Here is a 21,080-nt window from a genome sequence, read left to right as displayed (position 1 = left end):
GGAAAATCATAATTTTAAATCTTAACAAAATTTTCCAAATATAGTTATTAAAATAATAATTTAGATACTTAAATATAAATTCTTACTTTTTAAAATTCTGATTAGTTTACAAATTTTTAAAATTAATTAGTAATTTTTGTACATAATTAATTAGAAAGATAATTTTTTTTGGAGATATGTTAGTTACCAAATCACAATTAATGTTTCTTTTTATCAACCTTTTTCTCTTTTACCCAATCACAATTAATGTTATGCAATTATATTTTAAATCACCATGACATTTACACTTCTTTTAGCTATTTTTATCATTTGCATTTGGATCTCGATAATGTTTTTAATCTTGGCAAGATAATGGTCTTAACAATCAATTCAGACACTGAGATGACAAATTTTTGTCGGAGAGCTGGTACTGTTCCCTCCCATGTAAGTGGTTCTACAGCAATAGTGTAACTGATTCTTGGGATGCAACAAGGAGGCTTTCCTTGAAATTGAAGGAGTATGCCGATTTAGAAACTGGGTACATTGTGTTCTTTGACTCCTTTCCATTAGAGATTTTGATGCAAAACTGATTGTTTTTGATTAAACTTACATTTCACAACTTTTGAATCTTCAGATTGAAAAAAGAAGCCATCTCCAAGTTTGGTGAGAGCTTGGAGATTGTGCTCAAAGATAATGATACGAAATAGTCGGCTCCTTTTAACATTAATTAAGTTTCACATTGTCTTTCTTACATTTGATATTTTTCCATACTTGACTGCAATTTTACAAAACAATTGTTTTTGTTGCAGGTTGTTTACTTCTACGTCTGAAATTGTTTGTTCAATTGTCAGAGAAGCTATACATATCTTCCCCGCCTTTACAGAAAAAGAGTTGGAGCAAAGATATTAAAAGGAGACTGATAAATATTATAGAATAGAATAGTTTATTAAATTGTGTTTCATATGATTAAGGCATACATATACAGTAGAACCTCTATAAATTAATACTCGGTAAATTAATAACCTCTATAAATTAATAAATTTTTCCGGTCCCAAGTTAGGACTAGTGTAATTTTAGACACTATTCGATAAAATCATAAATTAATAACTTTTTTAAAAATCCCATGTAAAAATATGGTCCCATCAATATCATAAATTAATAATCAAATAAACTAGTATATATATATATATATATATATGTCTAAGAATATCTGGTGAAATATAAATCTATTGTTGTTTGTTTGTTCTTGAATTTGCATTTTTGTTAGAGAGCATCTCTAATCTTTCTGACTGCATCAAAAACTTATGGTGTTGTCTTCTCAAATCGCATCCAAAAATTATAGAGAGTTCTTGACGCGATAATTGCTTCCTTACGTGTAACTGGTTCTAAATGTATCGTTATATCTTCTTCAACTTCATCATCACCTTGAAAAATAGTAGCAACAATTTCTTCTAAACTCTCAATTTATGATAAAAATCATCTTCATAAATTAATAAATTAATTTATGGATAAATTTATATTTTATTAATTTATCGATAAATTAAAACCTCTATAAATTAATAAAATTTCATGGTTCCGACCTTATTAATTTATAGAGGTTCTGTATATAGTGATTAGCTTTGACATATTGCTAATACCGCATAATGTAAACTTTTATAAACACATAAGGAAATAGTTTTTTTTGGAAAAACTCTATTCAGATCTTATGGAAAATAAGTCAAAGATATATATATATATATTATATTTTCTATTTGTAAAATTACAATATGTGTATAAATGCATACACATAAGAGTCCAACAAAATCAGTTTTTTGTAACAAGAAAAATATCGTAAAGACGGTAAATCTACTTATAAAATTATGTTAAATTTTGTATGAATTGTTAAAATGCTTCCTCTACCAGAAAATCTTAGTTCTACCATTGTTTTCCTATAGGTTTGTTTGTTCGTGAGATTGAAGAATATTCAAAAATAAGTTGCTGCATCCTCAAGAATATGCGTGTGGCGATTATTTAGATCAGACCGGACCAATATGAACCGGAGCTTTTGGGTTCATCCGGTTTTTAGGTTGGTTTTGTTTGAGAAGGACTAATTTGTTGTCAAAAGAAAAAGAAAAAAGACTAATTAATTTATCCAATAAGATTTTTTTTTTTTTTTTTTGGTCGGTTATCCAATATTATTAGTAAAACTTACTACAAATCTACAATCTTACTCCAAATTACAATTCAAGTCTAATATTCAGTATTTAAAGTTCAATATTTAGAGTTAAGTATTAGAAGAGTTCAGGTTCTAGACAAGTTAATGTGGTTATGGATTTTTGTCTACAATTTTTTTTTTAATTTGAAAAACTAATTATTATGGTTATGTTTTGCGAAACTGCGTATGGTTGAAATGTAAAAATATCTTAGGCACATTTTTCGTCATCAAAGTAATAAAAATATAGTCAATATGAAATCTTTTTTTTTAAAGAGGTTATGGAAAAATATTAATTAGTTAGACCAAGTGCCTTTTCTTTAATTAAAACATAATAACATGTCAACACAAACTCCAATGGAAACATATTAAATTATGAACATTTTGACCAAATTTCTATAGTCTAATTTTCTTTTGTGGAAAAACTCTATTCAATCTTATGGAAAATAAGTCAAAGACATAAATATTATATTTTTAATTTGTAAAATTACAATATGTGTATAAATGCATACTCATAAGAGTCCAACAAAATCAGTTCTTTGTAACAAGCAAAATATCATAAAGACGGTAAATCTACTTATAAATTATGTTAAATTTGGTATGAGTTGTTAAAATGCTTCCTCTACCAGAAGGTCTTAGTTCTAACATTTCTTTTCTATAGGTTTGTTTGTTCGTGATATTGAAGAATATTCACAAAGAAGTTGTTGCATCCTCGAAAAAGTTATGGCAACCAAGAAGTTTTCATGTCTTATGTTACTTTCATTGATGATGTTTGCTTTCTTCATCATGTTGCCTGTGATATTAGGTAACATTTAAAACAAGATTTTCTCAAATGCAAAACTTATGTTCAAAAATTCTCTAAACAGTCATGAACTTTTCAACAGTTGAGTCAAAATAATAATTAAGATCTTGCATTTGTATTGGAAATTCACATGCTAATTATGAAATTGATCATTATTATTTTACTAACAGTTTTGTTAAATGATGTTCTTTTATGAATAAATTAGGACAAAGCCACAATCAATGTTTTGATAGGGCATATCCATGTCACGAGGATTCATGCAGAAAGAGCTGTATCTTGCGAGGTTATAAATCAGGAGGTTGTCTAAAACTTGCTTTTCAAATTGCTTGTTGTTGCTGGTAGCAAACCGGTTTAGAATCTCATGTATTTCTCAATGATATGAATGATATAATAAAAACAAATATTTCCAAGTATGACGATCTCCAATGTTAGCACTGTAATTATAAATACCCAAACTGCTAAAAAAATGGGAAATTGTCATAAATACCACTAAATCTCTATCGAGTATTTAACGCATGCACCTTCCCAAACTCAGCAACATGTTTTAGTTTTGCAAAGTGAGTTACCCAATGGATGATTACTACATTCGATACCAATTGTTGAATGAATCCACCAACTACAAACATTTTCAAATCATTCCACCGCATCTACATTGATTTTTAAAAACCACGATTTATGTTCTAATTAGGCCAAAAAATCGCCATTCCACTACTTTACAGACGCGCGAAACGCTAATTGTTAGGTTCTTCTATAAGACATCATAATCGCAGCGTTTTAAAGTCACCCTTTTTCTCTTTTGGGCCGTACGAGAAAGTTTGAAACTCTCTCTCTCTCGCTCTGGGTCTGCAGAAGAAGAAAAAGCTCGGCAATTTCAATGTTTTCTCAGAACAGAGAACCCAGTTCTTGAGCTTTCTGTTTCAGGTACTCTAATGGCTTCTTTATAACCCTATGATCATAAGCTGGTTCAATTAGTAGGGTTTGTTTTTTTTCCCCCTTTCTGATCCTCTTTTCTCATATCAGAATTGTGATCTATTATTCAATTTCGGATTCGTTTTTGGAAATTAGGGTTCCTAACTTATATATACGATTCGATTTCTTATTGTACTGGCCGCCATGGCGTTGGCTGAATTTGATTAAAATTGTGTACATTTGAGAGTTCGTGTTTTATGCAAAGAGGTGTGTAATGTAGAGTCTGGTTTTGGTTTTTACAGGATTTGATTGGTCATGGCCACCAACAAAGTCATAGCTATATGCCAGTCAGGTGGTGAGTTTGTGACTATCAAAGATGGTACGTTATCGTATTCTGGTGGCGATGCTTTTGCGATACATATTGATCAGAACACTTCAATGAGCGATTTCAAGTCAGAGTTGGCGGAGAATTTTGGGTTTGGTTTGGAGGCAATGACTCTTAAGTATTTTCTCCCTGGAAACAAGAAGACCCTTATTACCATCTCTAAGGATAAGGATTTCAAACGCATGGTCACCTTTTCTGCTGATGCAGGGACTGTCGAGATCTTCGTCATTCCTGAGGAAGTTGCTGCCAAAAATCTCTCCACCATGCCAGCCAGTAGGTAGATGTTTTCTTTTGCTTTGTTCTACTTCCTTTGTTCTAGAACTTGTGTTGGTCCATTGAGCTGATCATAGTTAGAGAATTGTATGGTTCTGTCTAAGTTGTTTGTAGCTAATGAAACAATTTAATGAAAAGCACATTGATCTCATGTCTGAATTAGGTAATAACAAATTAGCTAATGTGTGAATTGCTTCTACAGGTCTAGTAGGACAACGGCATCAGAAGGGGTGGTACCTGCAGTTTGTACTGCAGGAGATGTTGTCGAGGAGGATATATCAGATGATTTTCAAATTGAAATGGATATGCCTGATGATAGTCCTTTACCGTGCAATTTTGTTTTGGTTGATCAGAAACATAACACAGGGATACAGCAGTGGGAAAACGTCATCACGGGTGTTGATCAACGGTTTAATACCTTTATTGAATTCAGAGATGCATTGCACAAGTACTCAGTCGCCCATGGTTTTGCTTACAGATACAAGAAAATTGACAGCCATCGAGTTTCTGTTAAATGCAAAGCTCAAGGTTGTCCATGGCGTATCACTGCAGCGAGGCTATCAACGACTCAGTTGATATGTATCAAGAAAATGAACCCAAGGCACACGTGTGAGAGAGCAGTCATCAAACCTGGTTACCGTGCAACTAGAGGATGGGTAAGAACCATCTTGAAAGAGAAGTTGAAAGCCTTCCCAGACTACAAGCCCAAGGATATTGCTGAGGACATAAAGAAAGAGTATGGTATTCAGTTGAATTACTCACAGGCATGGAGAGCGAAAGAGATTGCCCGAGAGCAGCTCCAAGGTTCTTATAAAGAGGCGTATAGTCAGCTTCCCTTAATCTGTGAGAAGATGAAGGAGACAAATCCTGGCAGTATTGCCACTTTCATGACAAAGGAAGATTCGAGCTTTCATCGTCTTTTCATATCGTTTTATGCTTCAATATCTGGGTTTAAACAAGGTTCCCGCCCTCTTCTTTTCCTTGACAACGCTATCTTAAACTCAAAATACCAAGGGGTTATGCTCGTTGCAACAGCTTGCGATGCTGAAGATGGCATATTTCCAGTAGCCTTTGCTATTGTGGATTCAGAGACAGAAGAGAACTGGCTTTGGTTTTTGGAACAACTCAAATCTGCATTGTCTGAGTCGCGAAGAATCACATTTGTTGCCGATATCCAGAATGGTCTGAAGAATGCAATAGCGCAGGTCTTTGAAGATGCACACCACGCATATTGTCTACGCCAGCTCGCTGAAAAATTAAATGTGGACTTGAAGGGGCAGTTTTCTAATGAAGCAAGACGGTATATGCTCAATGATTTCTACTCTGTGGCGTATGCAACAACACTAGAGGGTTATTACAGTGCCTTGGAGAATATAAAAAGTATATCTCCTGATGCTTACAACTGGGTTATAGAAAATGAACCGCACCATTGGGCAAATGCCCTATTCCAAGGAGAGAGATATAACCAGATGTACTCAACCTTTGGGCTAGACTTTTACAGCTGGGTATCTGAAGCACATGAGTTTCCCATTACCCAAATGATTGATGAATTTCGAGCAAAGATGATGCAATCAATTTATACCCATCAGGTTGAATCACGGGAATGGGTCACAGCTCTAACACCATCTAACGAGGAGAAGTTACAGAAAGAAATAGAACTTGCGCATTCACTTCAGGTTTCATCACCAGAAGGTAGCTTATTCCAGGTTCATGGAGGAGAATCTTCTGTCAACATAGTTGATATCAATCAGTGTGATTGTGACTGCAAGATGTGGCGGCTAACTGGGTTACCTTGTAGCCATGCGATTGTTGTTATCCAATGCATAGGGAAAAGCCCATATGAGTACTGCTCTACATACTTAACTGTAGAGAGTCACCGTTTAATGTACGCAGAGTCGATTCAACCTGTGCCGAACATGGACAGGATGATGCTGGACGAGGCTCCCGAGGGGTTAGTTAGCGTGACTCCTCCACCAACAAGGAGAACACCGGGGAGACCGAAAATGAAGAAGGTTGAGCCGTTGGACATGATAAAACGTCAGCTACAGTGTAGCAAGTGCAAGGGACTAGGACATAACAAAAAAACCTGCAAAGCTACTTAGTTAGGATATGTGTTGGTTAGTTTTTTTTCAAAGTAGATGATTTTGGATAACTCTTCTCTTTTGTAATGAAGAATTAAAAAATATCGTTCGTTTCCAAACCAATGCGAGCTTTTTTATTTCGCAGCAGAACTCGTTGATCCCATGACATTCGAACTTTTTGATCTATGAATTTGCTAACTAGGTTGCATGGAAACAGATAATCTGAAGCTGAAAAGTTTCGAAAATCAGAAACAATTTTTTTTAAAAAATTAGAAAATGGAAACGTTTTAGAAACATATATATATACATATATACATTATGTATATATATATATATATATATTATAAAACACTATATATTAAAATAATATCAAAAAGAATATTTGAAACAACAAGAATTCAAAATATAAATATTAAATACTTAAATTAAAACACTAATAATATTATATATTTCTATGTACAGTATAATTAACTTTTATATTTTAAATATTTATTTATTAAATTTTCAAACTAAAAAACATTTCCGTATTTCCAAAACAGAAAACGGTGTTTTTAAAACACAAACGGTGTTTCCAAAACGGAAACAGAATTTTCATCGTATTTGTAAACAAAAATTTCTAAAAATCATGTTTCTATTATTTATTTCCGTATTTCCACGGATTTCTGTTTCTAAAAAACCGATATGAAAAAGAGTTTCTAGATAGATAGATTGGTAATACGACTGGTATTCGATATTACTCCCATGTCGAAAGGCTTTTGGTTACATGGCTTAAATAAAAGTAGACAATTACTATAGAGTCGTAAGTAAATTACGCAACTGCCACCGTTTCATTAATCCTTTTGGCGGCTTTATCTCTCTCACTCCCTCTCTCAGGCAGAAAGAAAAACCCTAAAATTGTTAAAAGCTTCGTTTTACACACAAACAGAAGAGGAGAGGAGACTGTATCTATCTGTACATTCTTCGTAGCGTTTTTGTAAAAATGGAGGTCTCTTCAGTGAAAAAGCTTGAGCAGATGGAGTTCTCTCTAGAATCGGTCACTGATCTCTCCTCTTCTTCCGTTTCGTCGTCCTCTCCAGCTGTAGCTACGTTTTCCTGCGTTGATGGAGTCACGGAGCTCCGATTTCTGCCATCCGATTCGACCCATTGCTTCAATTTTGATCTCGCTTCAGCTCAGGTCAATGTCGATTCACATTCTTATGTTACTGTTCCTCTTGTTTTTTTTTTATCGGTTTGGATTTTTTTTATTTTTGTGAAACGTTTCTTTGATACATGAAGATGATGAATTTTAGGAAGAATCAAAACTCTGTTGTTATTATTTCTTGAAATTACTTTGTTCCACATTGTTGCTTCACAATTTGTCTGAGATATTTTTAGAAGAGATGATTGGTGTTCATACTAATATTACGACTGAAGCAAATATTTTAAAGTCTGTAAGGTTGAATTTTTAGTAAAGCTGATTAGGCTTATGTTTTATAATCTTATTATTGGGGTCTTGTTACGTCTGAGAAGGCATGCGTTGATCGTATTACATCTTTGTTTATGTTTTTTCTTTCTTTCTCAGTTATTCAAGTTGGGGCCAGTCCATTTCATCTGTGTATCTGATAGTTCGAGTTCAACAGAGGAGGTACGTTACTTTTCAGATCAATTTCTATTGTTATTCTTGAAATTGAATATCTTGTTTCGTCTTCTTGATATATCCTTGAGTGCCTTATCAATAATGTGTTACAAGATGTTTGGTTTATTTTTCTTCATGATTCATTTAATAAGTTTTCTTTTGGAAACAGAAATCATTCTCCCAAGGAGTCAATATAAAATTTAAAACTGAGAAGGATAGCAAGGATTTTTGTGATTCTTTTGAAGAGTGGACAAAGGATGCTGTTGTTCAAGGTGAGCCTTTGTATCATTTAGAGATGTATTACCATGTATGCCTTATTTTCGCTTTTACTTAAGAAAGATTCTGAAACCCATTATAGACTAGCTATACCAGAATTTAAGTTTGTTCTGGCTATTTGTGCATTCACTATCCACTCTTCACTATCATTTTGCCCATTTCAAAATCTATGCATAATATTTGTGCATTCTCCTTTACTGTCTTCTCTTTTTTTCCGTTTCTAGGATCATCCTTGCAAAATGGAACAGTTTCAGCTAAAAAAAGCAAGTTTGACAATAAGATAGAGGCTTCCTCGGCAAAAATGTATTTCCATTATTATGGACAACTTCTACATCAGCAAAATATGCTTCAAGATTATGTTAGGACAGGTAAAACATCTGGTCTCAATGTGTTGTTTGTTTCAGAACTGTTTCAGTTTTCTTTTCACCGTTTCTTTGCCCTGGAATAGCTCTTTATGAACCTTATACATGTCTTCAGGTACATATTACGCTGCAGTCATGGAGAATCGTTCAGATTTTGCTGGTCGTATTGTGGTCGATGTGGGTGCTGGGAGTGGCATTTTGTCAATGTTTGCTGCCCAGGTAATATTTAGGCTAAAGGTTACAGAATTAAGAATTTTGGTATGCTCGAACAAGAATAAGTTGATAGATAATTTTATCTGTAAAGTTAGAAAATGAATAAAGACTAAAGGGGAGTTGTTTATTGAGAAGTCCTCGCTCTCTTTTACAATTACATCTCTGATTCCAACCTACACTTGCCTTAATCCACCGAGTAGAATTGATGATCCGTAAATGCAATAGACAGAAGTACCAAAGTAAATGTGAACTCTTTTCTAGTTATATACCTTGGTGACGGCGGCTGTCATAGCTATCAGGTGGTTATGGTACTTGTGCATTTTTTCTTCTGTCTTCTTGATGCATATTTATATTTTTTGCTAAATTAGGCTGGTGCCAAGCATGTGTATGCGGTTGAAGCATCAGAAATGGCTGAGTATGCACGTAAACTGATTGCTGGAAACCCACTATTCGCTGAACGGATCACAGTAAGACTCCTAATTCAGTTTTGATCATCATATATATTTGTGATAGATGTATTTTTCTGATGATGTTGAAACTGGCACAAGTGTAGGTCATTAAGGGTAAAGTTGAGGATATCGACTTGCCTGAGAAAGCAGATATTTTGATATCTGAACCGATGGGTATGTGTCTCAGAGATAGTCTTTAAATGTGTTTTTTTCCTAAAAATTGGAAACTTAGAATCTTTAGACAAGCAAAAACTTTGTTAGAGAAAAGATATATCACTAGTGATTGAAAGTTCCATTAATCATTTAAATGACATGTCTTATGTTCTGCACCAGGCACCTTATTGGTCAACGAGAGAATGTTAGAATCATATGTAATTGCTAGGGATCGTTTTATGTCTCCCAAGGGCAAAATGTTTCCCACTGTCGGAAGGTAAAGTCAACCTTTGATAGCGTTTCCTTCTTTTATTTCTTACCAAGTCTTCACTCATTTAATTCTATCTCTGTAGGATTCACATGGCACCATTTTCCGATGAATTCTTATTTATTGAGATGGCAAATAAGGTAGCCTCTGTTTTATTCTAAGCAGTATTTCCCAGAAAATTTGCCTAAGCTTGTTGGGTTAGTTTAATTTTGGTTTGCAGTCTCAATCATTCATTAATACAAATTCCCCCTCTATGCAGGCTATGTTTTGGCAACAGCAGAACTATTATGGAGTTGATCTGACACCTCTATATGGATCAGCACACCAAGGTTATTTTTCTCAGGTATATCTATTATCACCCAAGCTTTTTTGTAAATATCTATTTATACCAACTAACGTGTTTGGTTATACTCATCATAACCAGTATTAATGAATTATATCTTTTGATTTCACAGCCCGTGGTTGATGCATTTGATCCAAGAGTATTAGTGGCTCCTCCAATGTTTCACATGATAGATTTCACTCAAATGAAGGTACTTGCGCTACTTAATACTGTTCCTCAGTGTTCCACTCTATGTCAAGAAAATTTGATCTTTCATGGTGCACGTAAATGACTTCCAATCTCATTTTACCTCTGAATCTTTTCACAGGAAGAAGATTTTTACGAGATTGATATCCCATTGAAGTTCACGGCTTCCATGTGCACCAGATTGCATGGACTTGCCTGCTGGTTCGACGTTCTATTTGACGGGAGGTAACTTTGCTTCTTAGTTTTTTTTTTTCATTCAAAACTTCTTATTTTCACGTTTATCTTTGCAATTGAAGAATATTTCATTTCAAACTCGTTTTTTTTACTCTATTTCCAACAGCACGGTCCAAAGATGGCTCACAACTGCACCTGGTGCACCTACCACACATTGGTACCAAATCAGATGTGTTCTCTCGCAGCCTATTTACGTAATGGCAGGTCAAGAGATCACTGGTAGACTTCATTTGATAGCCCACAGTGCTCAGAGTTACACCATAGATCTAACTTTATCAGGTCCGACTTGCTTCTTCTTGCGTTTTCCTCATTCGGAAGTACCATCATCCAACTTTCAACTTCTTTTCCAAAACTGATAACATAAGTATTGTGTTTTTTAACAGCTAAAATGTGGGGTCCCGGTGCAAGTCAAGGCGGAATTCTCCAATCATCAACATGCAAATTCGATCTGAAAGAACCATATTATAGAATGTCTCAGCCACAAGCATACCCTGTTGCACAAGAACCACCTCTACAACCACAACCGGAGCTAAGTACACAGGTAAAATGCATTCAGCAAATAGAATAGGTATGGTTGCTTTTTTTTTCTATGTGTGTATTGATATATATGCATTTACTGTTAGCAGGACATACAAACACAAAACGATGAATTAGAAGAAGAGTTACTGCAACAGCCGCCACAGAATCCGAGTACCCAGCTCTAGAAGCTAATAAGAGATAATGATACCATCTTTAGATCTCGGTCATATTTGAACTTGGAATTTTAGTTTGTAACGTCGCGAAGGTAAAAAAAAAATGTTCTTGGGTGTCTTGTGAGGTTTGTTATGGTTCTATCTAGATGATGAGCATGGAAAGATCTCATCACTCCCTTTGGACCTTTGTGTGTGTGTGTTTTTTTGTTCACATCGAACTTATCAATTATTTAAGTTAATGATGTCTTTAATATATACTCACATGATATTTATACTCTAATAACATCCACACGCAATGTAAACAAATGTATATCGAGTTCAGGTTTGATGAAATAATAATTTTAATTACCCCAAGCAAAAACCGTAAGAGAACTTTATCAACGGAAGTAGACGTAGAACTTATCATGAAAGTAAAAAAGTGAGCAAAAGATGAATTCGAAGGATCATAAATGATCAAACTGATGCTCTGTTATAATGCAGTGTAAGACATAGGAACACAGGCACTTCCTTACGAAATTCACTTCTAGTCAGTCTTCTTAAGATTTCTGCTTCTTACACTACACAAGGAGCTGGCTCTTATGTCGGAGAAAATACAACCTTTGTTATAAAGAAGAGCTCATACCAAAGTGACTTATAGACCGAGCAATAGTCTCCAAATAAATCCTTAAAAAGATGGGCTCGACATCAGGAAGAATGCAGAAGATGCATCTGGATGGGAGATACCATGAAGATCTTGGTGGTTCTCAAGAACTGAATCAAACGAAGAAGGGAACCGAAGTAATTATCTGGGGTTAATTGATATAAGCATGTTTCAAGTGACGACACCCATCTTTCTTGATCTGTGAACACTGACAGATATTAAACAATCATTGTCCCCGCCAGACACTTGGGGTTCTTGTGATTCAGAATGCTCACTTGAATCAGACATAATCCAAAACGTCTTTTGTTGGTTTTCCTGTGCAAAAAACGAGATTACCGATAACTGTCTACCAAGATCGTGCAGCATGCCGTGCCTTTCCTGTTTCCCTCAAAACAGCGCCAACAATAGCTGCTTGCTCAAGACAATCATTTTTATGCAAAGTATCCAAAAGAACAACACAGGTTTTAGTATGGATGTGTAATCCTTTTCGACGTGTTTCCTCAAAGAGAGAAAAAGCTTCCATTGCCCTGTTCCCGTTACTTAGACCTTCTATCATGGCATTATAACAAGCAGAGTCTGGAACACCACCATTAGCCTTAAACCGATCAAAGAGAGCCCCAGCCTCTGCAATATTCCCAGCCTTTGCAAGTCCCGATATCATGGTGGTGTAAGAAATAGTGCTAGGTTTCATTCCCTGTTTCTGCATCTCTTGCCAATAGACAAAGGCTTTATTGAACTTCCTGACCTTACAAAGACCATTAATTAGGATACCATAAGTAACTTGGTTTGGCGTGCATTTCAATTCTTTCATCGACTGAAAACAGACAAGGGCTTCATTGATTTCCTCAGCCTTGACCAATGCATCAAGCAATGAGTTCCATGTGTAGACATTAGGTGTTAATCCTTTCTGCATAAGCTCTTCCAGGATAAGGTAAGCTTCATCTATCCTACCAACTTTCCCAAACCCATCAATAAGACTACTGTAAATTACCACGTTTAGCTCTATTCTCTTTGATTTTGCTTCCTCAAAGAGCATATAAGCTTCATCAAGCCGATCAATTTTTGCAAGCCCGTCAATGACCGAACCATACGTAACGACAGTTGGCTCAAAACCTTTCGTCTTCATTTCCTCCAGCAGCTGATAAGCTTTGTTAACTTTTCCGCACTTGCAGAAACCGTCAATGACAATATTGTAAGCACGTGTGTCCAAGACACAGCCTTGCTCTTTCATGGAATAAAACAACTCATACGTTTCATTTGCAAACCCTGCTTTTATTAGTCCATGAATTAAAATCGAGTAGCTTCGAGCATCTGGGACAAACCGATGGGCTTTTATTTCTTCAAACATCGCCCTTCCCTTTTCTGGTTCTCCAGCTTTGAACATGCAGTCCATGTACGTATTAAGAAGCTGCAAGTCAGGAGAACAATTTTGATTAATCATCTCCTTGTATATCTTGTGTCCATCTTCTTTTCTACCGTGGTTGAAGAAGTTCCTTATCAGGGATGTGTAAACAATAGAGTTAGTACGACAATCAGAATCCAGCATCTTCTCATAGATTTTGTAAGCGTCATCAACTCTTCCGACCTTCCCTAAGCCATCTATGAGGGAACAAAATGTAATCTCATCTGGGGTACAAAACTTATAGTCCATCTCCTCAAATATAGAACATGCTTCATCAAGCTTTTGGGATTTACAGAGCCGATCAACCATTATGTTCACTGTCCTAACATTAGGAAACAGACCAGCCTTCTGCATAGAATCACGTAGCTTAAAAGCATAGTCAAGTTTACCAGCTCTACACAGCATGTCAATGAGAATATTATAGGTTGAAAGATTTGGAGCAGCATCTTTTTTCATCTCCTCAAACATTCTCAAAGCTTCGTCCACTTTTCCCATCTTTCTTAAGCATGTAAGAATGCAATTATATGCGATCACACTCGGTATAGAGCCCTTTGCCCTTTGTCTCTCTAGGAGACTGTATGCTTCATCAAATTTTCCAGCCGAACCATAACCCATAATCATCGTGTTGTAAGCATAAGTGCAAGGGACCCGTCTATTCTTCTCTAAATGCTCAAACATCTCCACAGCTTCATCCAATCTGTTTGCCTTGCACAAAACTCCTATCATGCTAGTATAAGTGACTTCATCAGGCTTTAAACCATTCGCTTCAATCTCGTGAAAAAATTTCCATGCCATATCAACCTTGCCCACTTTACCAAAGCTATCTATGCATACATTATAAAGAACAATGTCGGCATCAAGAGAGCTGCTCTTCATCTCATCAAGCAAAGATAGAGCAGAATCAACTCGACCCTCTTTGGCAAATCCCCGAATCAATGTCGTAAACAGATGAACAGTTGGTTCATACCCTAACTCCTGCATCTGCTGAAAGAGAGTCAACATCATATCAGAATGATTAATAGCTGAAAAATCACCGATAAGAGTTGTGTAAGCTGAAAAAGCAGGTCGAAACTTGAACTTCCTCATCATCTGCACAACATCAAAACCTTCCCTAAGCTTATTCACCTTAACGCAGCTCAAAACCATCTCAATACAAGTATTAACAGAAGGACCAAATCCTGCAACACTCATTTCTCCAAGAATCTGTTCCAAAGCATCAAAATTTCTGCAACGAGCCATCAACAAAAGCAAGGAGTTGTATGATTCAGGACAATGAGGCAGCTCTGTTCTCCTCTCATACCAACGGAAATACTCAATCGCCCGGTTCACATCTTTCAGCCTCCGTAAAACCCCAATGACAAATTCTGGTTGTGGTTTAAAGCTTAGAGCAGATAGAGCATTCTCAGCTGAAGGTCCCCATGGACCAGTCTCCAAAACATTGCAAATTTCATCAACAGTTTGCCTATTACCCTCAAATGTATATGGTTTCTCATGATTTTCGCCATTATCAGACAAAGATGATAATTGCTTACAAACTGTGACAACAACACGAGAGGATTTTGTATCGGTGTGAAATATAATACCTGCAGGGTGAACACGAGAGAGAGAGAGACAAACATAACACAAATCAGGAACAGTCTCATATGAGATTCATCAGTTTGTAAGCGACAGTACTATAAAGAAGCCACAAGAATTCAGCTCAGGTACTGAAATGCACAAAAGCATATATTACCTGGTCTTAGTAGCATCCGCATCCGCATCCGCATGCGCATCTTCCTGACTTCCGAGTTATAAACCGCCGACTAATCTCAAAATCCAACACGATCGAAGAAGATACCAATTAAAATAAAAATAAAAATCAAATCTTTCTATATATAACGAAACTCTGAAGTGAAAAAGAGAGTCCAGCTTTCAGGAGAAGAGAGTAGAGAGGGTTTAACGAGATGAAATAAAACAAAACAAAACATAGGTTTAGCCGAATCGGAGGAACAAGACCCAGACACCTCCCTTTCATCTAGAGGGGTTTCAGAAAAAGTCAACTAATTTGAGTTTGACCTAAATAAAACCTCCCGGGTCTACCCTATGTTATCCGGGTCGTCATCGGGAGCGTCGCGAGTTCGGAAACGCCAGTGTGTTTAATGAAAAATTCAAACTTTGCTTGCTCCCGAGTTATTTTTATCGAAATCAATCTAGGAGTTTGAACCCTAAATTTGGGATTTTTTTTTGTTTTCGACCTTTCAGTTTTGTGGGATTGGTTTTAAATTAGTGTGTAGGGTTATGGTTACTTCTATTTCAGAGCAGTAATGAGTAACCACAAACGCAGCGGTGGTTTAAACCCTTGTGAAAACTTCAGTTTCTTCAGCTTATTACGTTCATCAAGAGTCATGGCTCCTGGAAATTACCGTTACCCAGAAGTGAAATCTCCGTTGCGGAGACAAGTTCATGGGCCTTCGCGGATTCTGAAGAGCGGCCTCTCTTCTATGACAAGAGGGGTAGGTCGGGATCTTAGCACACGGCAGGTTTCTGGTAATGGGTTTGGAGCTTCTTTTCTCACAAGGAACTATGACTTGTTTAAAAGAAATGCAATTGATTTGCCTTTGCCTTATAGAACGGATAGAGAAGTGACTGATGCTGACGATGAGTGTAAAGATGTGGAAATGATATCTACTGATACTAGTATGGAGAGTGTGGAAAACGTGGCTATGGAGGTGGAAGAGAAGGCAGAGATGGGGAATAGATTATTTTCTGAGGTTGTTAATCTGAAAAATGGGAGCTTGATGGTGGATGATGGTTCTCAAGCTAATAGTTCATTTGTTTTGAATCACCCTGTGACTGATGTTACGAGTTATGAAGCATACACAAAGGTTGTCAAGAGTGCTGAGAACCGGACTTCTAAACTGAAAGACAAAGGCTTTGGTGATGTTGTGAAAGAGAGAGGCCGTGCTTTACTGCGAAGCTTGTTTTCTTTTTCTTTTTCGTTTTGGAAACAAAATGAAGAACCAGTAGAGGTTTGGCTATTTTCATTTTATCTTTATAGTTGTGGCTAAAGTTTAAGCTTTTATGCTTCATTGTACCTTAATTGGTTTACAGGATGTACGACGTGAAGCATTTCTGCCTCTTTCTAGAGAGGAGGAAACAATGGTCAAGCGTGCATTCTCGGCTAGTGACCCGTATGGTTTTCATTTTTTGTCTCTTATTTACTTACTCTGAGAATACACATTTGTTTTTTGCTATGTAATGCTATGAACGTCTCTCACTGCAGGACCATCTTGGTTGCACATGAGAACTCGAATATTGACATTACAGGGAAAATCCTGAGGTGTCTTAAACCAGGTGAATGGTTGAATGATGAGGTTAGTCAACGCATATAAATCTCACGTGATTTCTTCTTAGAGATTGGATTTAATATATTATGTCCGATTAGAACCTCTGTGATTTGGTAAAATCTTTGGACTTTGTTCTGTGTAGGTCATTAATCTTTATATGGTATTGCTGAAAGAAAGGGAAGCTAGAGAACCAAAGAAGTTTCTAAAATGTCATTTTTTCAATACATTTTTCTTCACTAAGGTTATACCCATTTCTTCTATATGAATTTGAGATTTTAGCCCCTATATATGCTCATGAATTTTGACAAGAAGATATAACCTTAAATCACACCTCAGTTAGTTAATTCGAGGACTGGATACAACTACGGCGCAGTCAGGAGATGGACTTCAGTGAAGAGGTTGGGCTACTATCTCAAAGACTGTGACAAGGTAAACTTGTTGTGTGCTTCTCCTGCTATCACTCTCTATATTACACTCCTTTTTTTTTAGACATTGAAACTCTTTTTGAATTATACCATCTGTCTAAAAGACCTTGTTTGTTGTCAGATATTTATCCCTATCCATAAGAACATCCACTGGACTTTGGCTGTAATAAATATAAAGGACCGGAAACTCCAGTATCTCGACTCATTCAAAGGAAGGGAACCTAAAATACTCGATGCACTGGTAATGTTATAGAGTAAGGAAACCATTATTTTTTTTTTGTGTTGTAACATATATATCCTGATACTGTAGTTTTTCACTTGTCAGGCTAGATATTTTGTGGATGAAGTTAATGACAAGAGTGAAATAGACCTTGATGTAAGTGGATGGAGACAAGAATTTGTCCAGGACCTTCCAATGCAGAGAAATGGGTAATGCCTTCCTAATAAAGATGTCAGCTACTTGTAGCTCATACATCCATATAGTAGTACATTCGTTAACTTTGACTCTGCATTTTTTTGTAGATACGATTGTGGAATATTTATGCTGAAATACATAGACTTCTACAGCAGAGGTCTGGATCTTTGTTTCACTCAGGTAAAATCGCAGAAAGTTACTAAAACTGCCATCGACTAATAGTATAGTAGGTCATGAGTGTCATATTGAAAGACTTAAAGAGTGCTTAAAATAGAAAGTGTTGGTGTGATTTGAACAGGAACAAATGCCATATTTCCGGGATAGGACAGCGAAGGAGATTCTGCAACTGAAAGCTGAGTGATGATGTAAGCAAAATAAGGAAACTCTTGAAAGAATAGTTTTGAGAAAGGTCTTCCTCTTCATGTAGATAGTGTTGAGAAACTTAGATGATGAAGCACTTGTGTGTGTTTTGATAATTTGATGTACGTATTATATACAGAAAAGGGTAACACAATGTGGGTTATCTGATTTTGAGGCTTGATAGTGAAAATCGAATTATTATTTAAAGATTCTATTTTTCACTATCAGGATACTCTGATTTTGAATTTCGATATTATATTTGTACTTTTAGATTATATATATAAAAATGAAAGAAATTTGTTTTTTCTATTTATAGTGGTAACATGAAGAGTACGAATAAAAAGGGAAACGAAAATATTATTCTATAGGAATTGCAAATGAGAAATCAGAAAAATGTCTCAAAAAAATTATTCTCTCAGGTCTCTCACGTGGTCGTCATGTGGCGACCGAGTCCGAAACTCCAATTTGTCCCCTCCCCAATCAAAAAATAATACTCCTCAGTCGTCATATTCATACACACATATCTCACAATTTTGTTACTGCAATAAAAACTTGTCAATTTGTATTTTGTTATCAAATTTCCCTACCACACACGCTAAAAAAAAAACTTGTCAATATGAGATTATTACGTTTAAACGCATAAATTGGCGTACTTGTTGTTTTGAAGTTTCGGGATTGATTAATAATAACAACATAACCACACTATATGTCACGTATGTTGGCAATTTATACGTAAAAGAATACAAAAATTACAAACCTCTCTCTCAGTGCACTACTACTCATCATCATCAGCAATGTCACGTGACTCTCACGTGCATAGACCTACATTACATGGAAACTGTGGCTGTATAGTTTTTTTGACTTCAACCGTCAGACAAAATACAACCAAAAACATTAAAAAAAAAAAGCGAATAAAGAAAAAAAAAAAAACAACTAGATCTGAAAAAACGACGTCGCATCAGTCATCGGAGTCATCGTTTCCGCCGAAGATGGAGAAGCGGTTGTAGAGTAAGAACAAGATGAGTACGAGGAACAGAGCGACACCGACGGGAGAACCACTAACACGGTGAATCGACTCGGGTTCTCCGGTGGAGAAAATGGCCGAGACGAAAGAACCACGTTCCGACGAGAGAAACTGGATGACGAGGAGGAGGACGATGGGAAGCAAGAGAAGTCCCACCGGACTTAGAAGCTCTGCGATCGCATCTGTAATGGCTTCACCACCGTCTCCGATGAAGAACGGAACGAGTACAACCAATGCAACGACGACGACGAGTATGATTCCGTGTGGCGCAGATCCGCCACCGCCGCCTCCTCCTCCTACAACGCCTTGTCGATCTTGATACATTGTTAATTATAGTCACTGAGTTCTGTGTTTGAATCGACGCAGAGAGTGAGTTTTGTCTTTTTGCTTTTTCTCTCTTCTCTTCTTCCTTTTGGGGTTATAGAAGGATTTGTAAAATTTGGTTTGTTTGTTGTTTGCTTTTTTTTTTTTAAAAAAGAAAGGTTCAAACTTTAAAGGCATAGTCAGTGGCAAATTGGTTTGAGTTTACCTCAAAATTGGTCACATGAGAATGGCTAGAGCCCAATAAGCGAATAACACATTTCAATAAGAGACTATTTGTTGGAACAGTGTATTGATTAAGTTGTTGCTACTTTGCACCCAAAAAAAATAATAAATAAATAATTAAGTTGTTTCTACATATTTTGTTGTTGTGTGTACATGAACAATTGAACATCATGATCCACTAATAACTTTACCAAGAACATATATATATATATATATATATATATATATATGCAAAAACAATGATCATAATTGAAAAAAAAAAAATTGATCATTTATATTCTAACTCTCACATATTAATTGGTATTGCGTTCGAAGTTGAACAATGTAAACTTAGTTAATCGAATCTTAACCAATTCTGAATGTCAACTGAACATAAAAAAACCTGAATTTAAACAAGATTCAATCCCATATATGTATATGGGATATAGCTTTCATCAATCACAATTCACACCAATACAAAGGACATAAGAGTTAAGAACCAATTTGGACATAAGAAATCAAAAAATCCTTTTTAGGAAAAGAAATGCTAGCAATAGCTGTTTTGATGCGAGAAATAACATATTCCTTTGACGGCACATCACCACTAAGAAGATCCAATATTATAGTAGAGTGTTTTACAGCTTTAATGTATCCATTTGTAACATAATCTCGGGGGAGGACTTCATTCTATAAAAGATCTACATTTCTTAATAAATGTAAAGCAAAGGGTACCGTCATGCTTTCTTGATATGTGATTTCTGTCTCTTAACCCTTGATTAATAACAAACAACTGATCAACACGATAATATTAATACTAGTGACTGAGTTATTTGTTTGAATTGACACAGAGTGAGTTTTGTTTTTTGTTTTTTTTTTCTCTCTTTTCTGTTATTTTTGGGGTTATAGAAGGATTTGTATAATTTGGTTTGTTTAGCTGTTTGCTTTTTTTAAAAATAATAATTATTATAAGGGTAATGAGGGACGCGTTTGTCTTTTAAAAAAAGGTTTAAAGCATTTCTCATACGTTTTTTAAAAAACTAAATGTCATTGAAATTCCTACATTATTTATATATAATGTTTTTTTAAAGCAGTTTTTTACAATATGTTGTTATGAAAAAAATAACAAAGAAATACTACTTATTAATAACAAAGAAATACTATTTAAATAATAAACAATTTAAAGCTAAAATGCAATTCTTAACATTTACACCCAAAAAAAAGGGTTAACATTCGATTAAGGTTAGAATTAGGTTTTGTAGTATGTGGTGTATATAAATACGTATGTAAATATATTACGGCTGCCATATAGTATAAACCATCATTAGATTTAAATTTATTGCAAAATTGTAAAAACTCACTACCAACCAATCAGCCAATGACGGTCTCAATAAGAAACTATTTGTTGGAACATTGAATTGATTAAGTTGTTTCAATTGTGTGTACACGAACAATTGAACATCACGATCCACTAATAACTTTACAAAGAATATATATACAGTATGCGAAAACAATTATCATAGTTGGAAAAAAAAAATTGATCATATATATTGTA

At 35.5% G+C, this 21,080-nt stretch overlaps 5 protein-coding genes and 1 long non-coding RNA gene across 8 annotated transcripts; 4 read left to right on the top strand and 2 right to left on the bottom strand.

The window, feature by feature from the left end:
* Window positions 1-2,611: 2,611 nt before the first annotated feature.
* On the top strand, window positions 2,612-3,385 carry LOC104729173 (uncharacterized). Its single transcript, XR_758234.2, has 3 exons — window positions 2,612-2,737; window positions 2,832-2,975; window positions 3,178-3,385. It is a non-coding gene; the product is annotated as an uncharacterized LOC104729173 (long non-coding RNA).
* A 63-nt stretch (window positions 3,386-3,448) lies between these two features.
* Window positions 3,449-6,743, top strand: LOC104729121 (uncharacterized). Of its 2 annotated transcripts, none has more exons than XM_010448016.3 (3): window positions 3,449-3,893; window positions 4,184-4,543; window positions 4,742-6,743. In XM_010448016.3, the coding sequence occupies exons 2-3, from the start codon at window positions 4,197-4,199 to the stop codon at window positions 6,639-6,641; spliced, it is 2,247 nt and encodes a 748-aa protein (XP_010446318.2). In that variant the 5' UTR covers window positions 3,449-3,893; window positions 4,184-4,196; the 3' UTR covers window positions 6,642-6,743. The 2 variants fall into 2 exon arrangements, with proteins under 2 accessions (XP_010446318.2, XP_087327441.1); XM_087471315.1 differs by having other exon boundaries at window positions 3,755-3,948.
* A 525-nt stretch (window positions 6,744-7,268) lies between these two features.
* LOC104728994 (putative histone-arginine methyltransferase 1.3) lies at window positions 7,269-11,666 on the top strand. Of its 2 annotated transcripts, none has more exons than XM_010447979.2 (15): window positions 7,269-7,794; window positions 8,182-8,244; window positions 8,405-8,507; window positions 8,736-8,879; window positions 8,989-9,092; window positions 9,455-9,553; window positions 9,640-9,709; window positions 9,869-9,965; window positions 10,042-10,096; window positions 10,216-10,299; window positions 10,412-10,489; window positions 10,607-10,710; window positions 10,826-10,998; window positions 11,103-11,260; window positions 11,346-11,666. In XM_010447979.2, the coding sequence occupies exons 1-15, from the start codon at window positions 7,600-7,602 to the stop codon at window positions 11,421-11,423; spliced, it is 1,605 nt and encodes a 534-aa protein (XP_010446281.1). In that variant the 5' UTR covers window positions 7,269-7,599; the 3' UTR covers window positions 11,424-11,666. The 2 variants fall into 2 exon arrangements, with proteins under 2 accessions (XP_010446281.1, XP_010446228.1); XM_010447926.2 differs by having other exon boundaries at window positions 7,422-7,794; window positions 11,343-11,666.
* Window positions 11,667-11,734: 68 nt separating this feature from the next.
* LOC104728709 (uncharacterized) lies at window positions 11,735-15,758 on the bottom strand. Its single transcript, XM_010447679.3, has 2 exons — window positions 15,186-15,758; window positions 11,735-15,036 (listed from the first exon to the last, which is right to left on the bottom strand). The coding sequence occupies exons 1-2, from the start codon at window positions 15,223-15,225 to the stop codon at window positions 12,398-12,400; spliced, it is 2,679 nt and encodes an 892-aa protein (XP_010445981.2). The 5' UTR covers window positions 15,226-15,758; the 3' UTR covers window positions 11,735-12,397.
* Window positions 15,631-18,288, top strand: LOC104728794 (ubiquitin-like-specific protease 1A). Its single transcript, XM_019244830.2, has 9 exons — window positions 15,631-16,461; window positions 16,544-16,623; window positions 16,716-16,806; window positions 16,922-17,020; window positions 17,116-17,208; window positions 17,326-17,445; window positions 17,530-17,633; window positions 17,727-17,799; window positions 17,918-18,288. Exons 1-9 carry the CDS (start codon window positions 15,757-15,759, stop codon window positions 17,978-17,980), a joined length of 1,428 nt encoding a protein of 475 aa, XP_019100375.2. The 5' UTR covers window positions 15,631-15,756; the 3' UTR covers window positions 17,981-18,288.
* Window positions 18,289-18,686: 398 nt separating this feature from the next.
* LOC104728629 (uncharacterized) lies at window positions 18,687-19,484 on the bottom strand. The gene has a single exon (XM_019238352.2). The coding sequence runs from the start codon at window positions 19,325-19,327 to the stop codon at window positions 18,938-18,940; it is 390 nt and encodes a 129-aa protein (XP_019093897.1). The 5' UTR covers window positions 19,328-19,484; the 3' UTR covers window positions 18,687-18,937.
* Between the last annotated feature and the right edge of the window lie 1,596 nt (window positions 19,485-21,080).

The sequence above is a fragment of the Camelina sativa genome, chromosome 1 (assembly GCF_030686135.1).
Source record: "Camelina sativa cultivar CO46 ecotype springtype chromosome 1, ASM3068613v1".
Classification (NCBI taxonomy): Eukaryota; Viridiplantae; Streptophyta; class Magnoliopsida; order Brassicales; family Brassicaceae; genus Camelina; species Camelina sativa.
This window is presented reverse-complemented; position numbering and strand designations above follow the sequence as displayed.

Bases quoted from the DNA above. Each gene is read 5' to 3' on its own strand.
- LOC104728629 (XM_019238352.2), bottom strand. From the start codon at position 19,327: ATGTATCAAGATCGACAAGGCGTTGTAGGAGGAGGAGGCGGCGGTGGC.
- LOC104728794 (XM_019244830.2), top strand. From the start codon at position 15,757: ATGAGTAACCACAAACGCAGCGGTGGTTTAAACCCTTGTGAAAACTTC. The intron at 16,807-16,921 runs GTTAGTCAACGC...TGTTCTGTGTAG, and splicing joins GTGAATGGTTGAATGATGAG to GTCATTAATCTTTATATGGT. The intron at 17,446-17,529 runs GTAATGTTATAG...TTCACTTGTCAG, and splicing joins CTAAAATACTCGATGCACTG to GCTAGATATTTTGTGGATGA.
- LOC104728709 (XM_010447679.3), bottom strand. From the start codon at position 15,225: ATGCGCATGCGGATGCGGATGCGGATGCTACTAAGACCAG. The intron at 15,037-15,185 runs GTAATATATGCT...TTCACCCTGCAG, and splicing joins GCGGATGCTACTAAGACCAG to GTATTATATTTCACACCGAT.
- LOC104728994 (XM_010447926.2), top strand. From the start codon at position 7,600: ATGGAGGTCTCTTCAGTGAAAAAGCTTGAGCAGATGGAGTTCTCTCTA. The intron at 8,880-8,988 runs GTAAAACATCTG...ACATGTCTTCAG, and splicing joins TCAAGATTATGTTAGGACAG to GTACATATTACGCTGCAGTC. The intron at 9,093-9,454 runs GTAATATTTAGG...TTGCTAAATTAG, and splicing joins TGTCAATGTTTGCTGCCCAG to GCTGGTGCCAAGCATGTGTA.
- LOC104729121 (XM_010448016.3), top strand. From the start codon at position 4,197: ATGGCCACCAACAAAGTCATAGCTATATGCCAGTCAGGTGGTGAGTTT. The intron at 4,544-4,741 runs GTAGATGTTTTC...TTGCTTCTACAG, and splicing joins TCCACCATGCCAGCCAGTAG to GTCTAGTAGGACAACGGCAT.